Source organism: Trachymyrmex cornetzi, unplaced genomic scaffold (genome assembly GCF_001594075.2).
Source record: "Trachymyrmex cornetzi isolate Tcor2-1 unplaced genomic scaffold, Tcor1.1 scaffold570, whole genome shotgun sequence".
Taxonomy (NCBI): Eukaryota; Metazoa; Arthropoda; class Insecta; order Hymenoptera; family Formicidae; genus Trachymyrmex; species Trachymyrmex cornetzi.
The window spans coordinates 12,027-13,585 of record NW_017299883.1 but is presented as its reverse complement, the minus strand read 5'-3'; the positions used below and the strand labels follow the sequence as shown (position 1 = coordinate 13,585).

The 1,559-nt window shown below is 45.3% G+C and overlaps 1 protein-coding gene across 2 annotated transcripts in view; it reads right to left on the bottom strand.

Moving 5' to 3' along the window:
* The window catches only part of LOC108766192 (AT-rich interactive domain-containing protein 5B), a 213,576-nt gene extending 212,023 nt beyond the window's left edge, over nt 1-1,553 (bottom strand). For both annotated transcript variants that reach the window (XM_018515347.1, XM_018515348.1), the window contains exon 1: nt 1,525-1,553. In XM_018515347.1, coding sequence (XP_018370849.1) covers nt 1,525-1,539 — 15 coding nt within the window. In that variant the 5' untranslated portion in view covers nt 1,540-1,553. The remainder of the gene's footprint in view (nt 1-1,524) is intronic.
* Nucleotides 1,554-1,559: the final 6 nt, after the last annotated feature.

Here is a 1,559-nt window from a genome sequence, read left to right as displayed (position 1 = left end):
CCCGCCAGAAAATCTTGTCACGCGCGCGCGTAAAGGCATACAACATGTATTTATCTGTATAACATATGTATATTATCCAATGACCTGCTCAAGAATTGCAAGCAAATAGCGCTGGACCAATGATATTCCTCGTAAAATAAATAAACAAGCTGTGCGCTCTCCAGCACGGAGAGACAAATGAAAATAATACTTTCCTTGTGATCAATTTTCTCCACGGACTGTACATGCCTTTTTCGACAAAGCACTATGAAAACATTTCTTTTTTTTTCACCCCTTGCCCTCCCGCGCTCGCCGTCACCGTCGTTGTCGCCGCCACCACCACCGTCGCCGCCATCGTCGTCGTCGTCGTCGTCGTAGTTGTGATTTTATTTCGCGAGATGATCTTAAAAGCATATATCGGAATTGGATTTGTACGCGCGCGTGCCCAATTCGACACGATATGCGAAATGCAACTATATTATTCCGACCGCAATAACAATGTAACCGTTTATCGATTCGCTTCTTCGACATATGACAGATAATAATGCTTCTGCTGCCTCTCTATTATTTTCCGTTTCTCTTATTTTTTTTTTACTTTTTTTATATCGCGCAGAAATTTATTACGACACGATGTGACATTACTATTCGGTAAATACTGATTTCGTGGTAAAGGAAATAGGGAGTCGAAAAAGAACAATGCAATTTCTCATTAAATAGTCGTTAGGACAATGCGAGTTGAGGTGGCTGCGTTAAATCGGGTTAAGGCACATCTATAAATACCTCGCTAACTGAGAACGAGAGGGAATGAGAGGGAGAACGGCATGAAGTGTGTGAGAGAGACAAAGAGAGGTACGAAGTACCTAGATAGAGGAAGATCGCGAGACAAACGGAGAAAGATACAAAGGGAGGAAGACGAAGTGAGAGAGAAAGAGGGAGGGGGGGAGGGAGTACTGAGAGAGCAACAGAGAGAGGAAATAAAAGGCAGAGTCGGTAGGGGGGAAGACGCGCGAGATAAGGACGGAATCATAAACTTGACAGAGAGGATCGAAAATAAAACGGAGATGAACGGATAGACGATGATGGCTTAAAGAAGAGAGGGGAGGGAACACAAGAAGTTGTGTGTAACCAGTCTATCTAATAGTATAGTACACATCGAAGATACATACAATAGTATTCGTTGCCAGATGTCTAACTACACGATCATCCCCACTATCAGCTATCCCTTCCCCACCACTCGTCACCACGCTGTCACTTCTGCATTACGGTCGAGCGAGTATTTGCCGAGGTAAATCTGATGGTTATGTGGGAGGGGAAATGGGGGAGCGCGGGGGAGGGGAGGGGCGGAGAGAGGAGGGAAGGGGAGGGGAGGGGAGGGAAGTAAGAGCGCGGTGATTATAAAGGGAAGCAGGGAGAGGAAAAAAGAAAAAAATAAAAGACGAGAGAGAAGCAGAAGAGAACTTTAAGCGCGAAATTTATTTGCGGCACTGCGTTAACAGCGCGATGGGACGGGAAATTCGTGTATACCGGCTTCCACTTGACTCTCACCTCTATCTTTTCCATTTCTTGATCGCGCGAGTGTC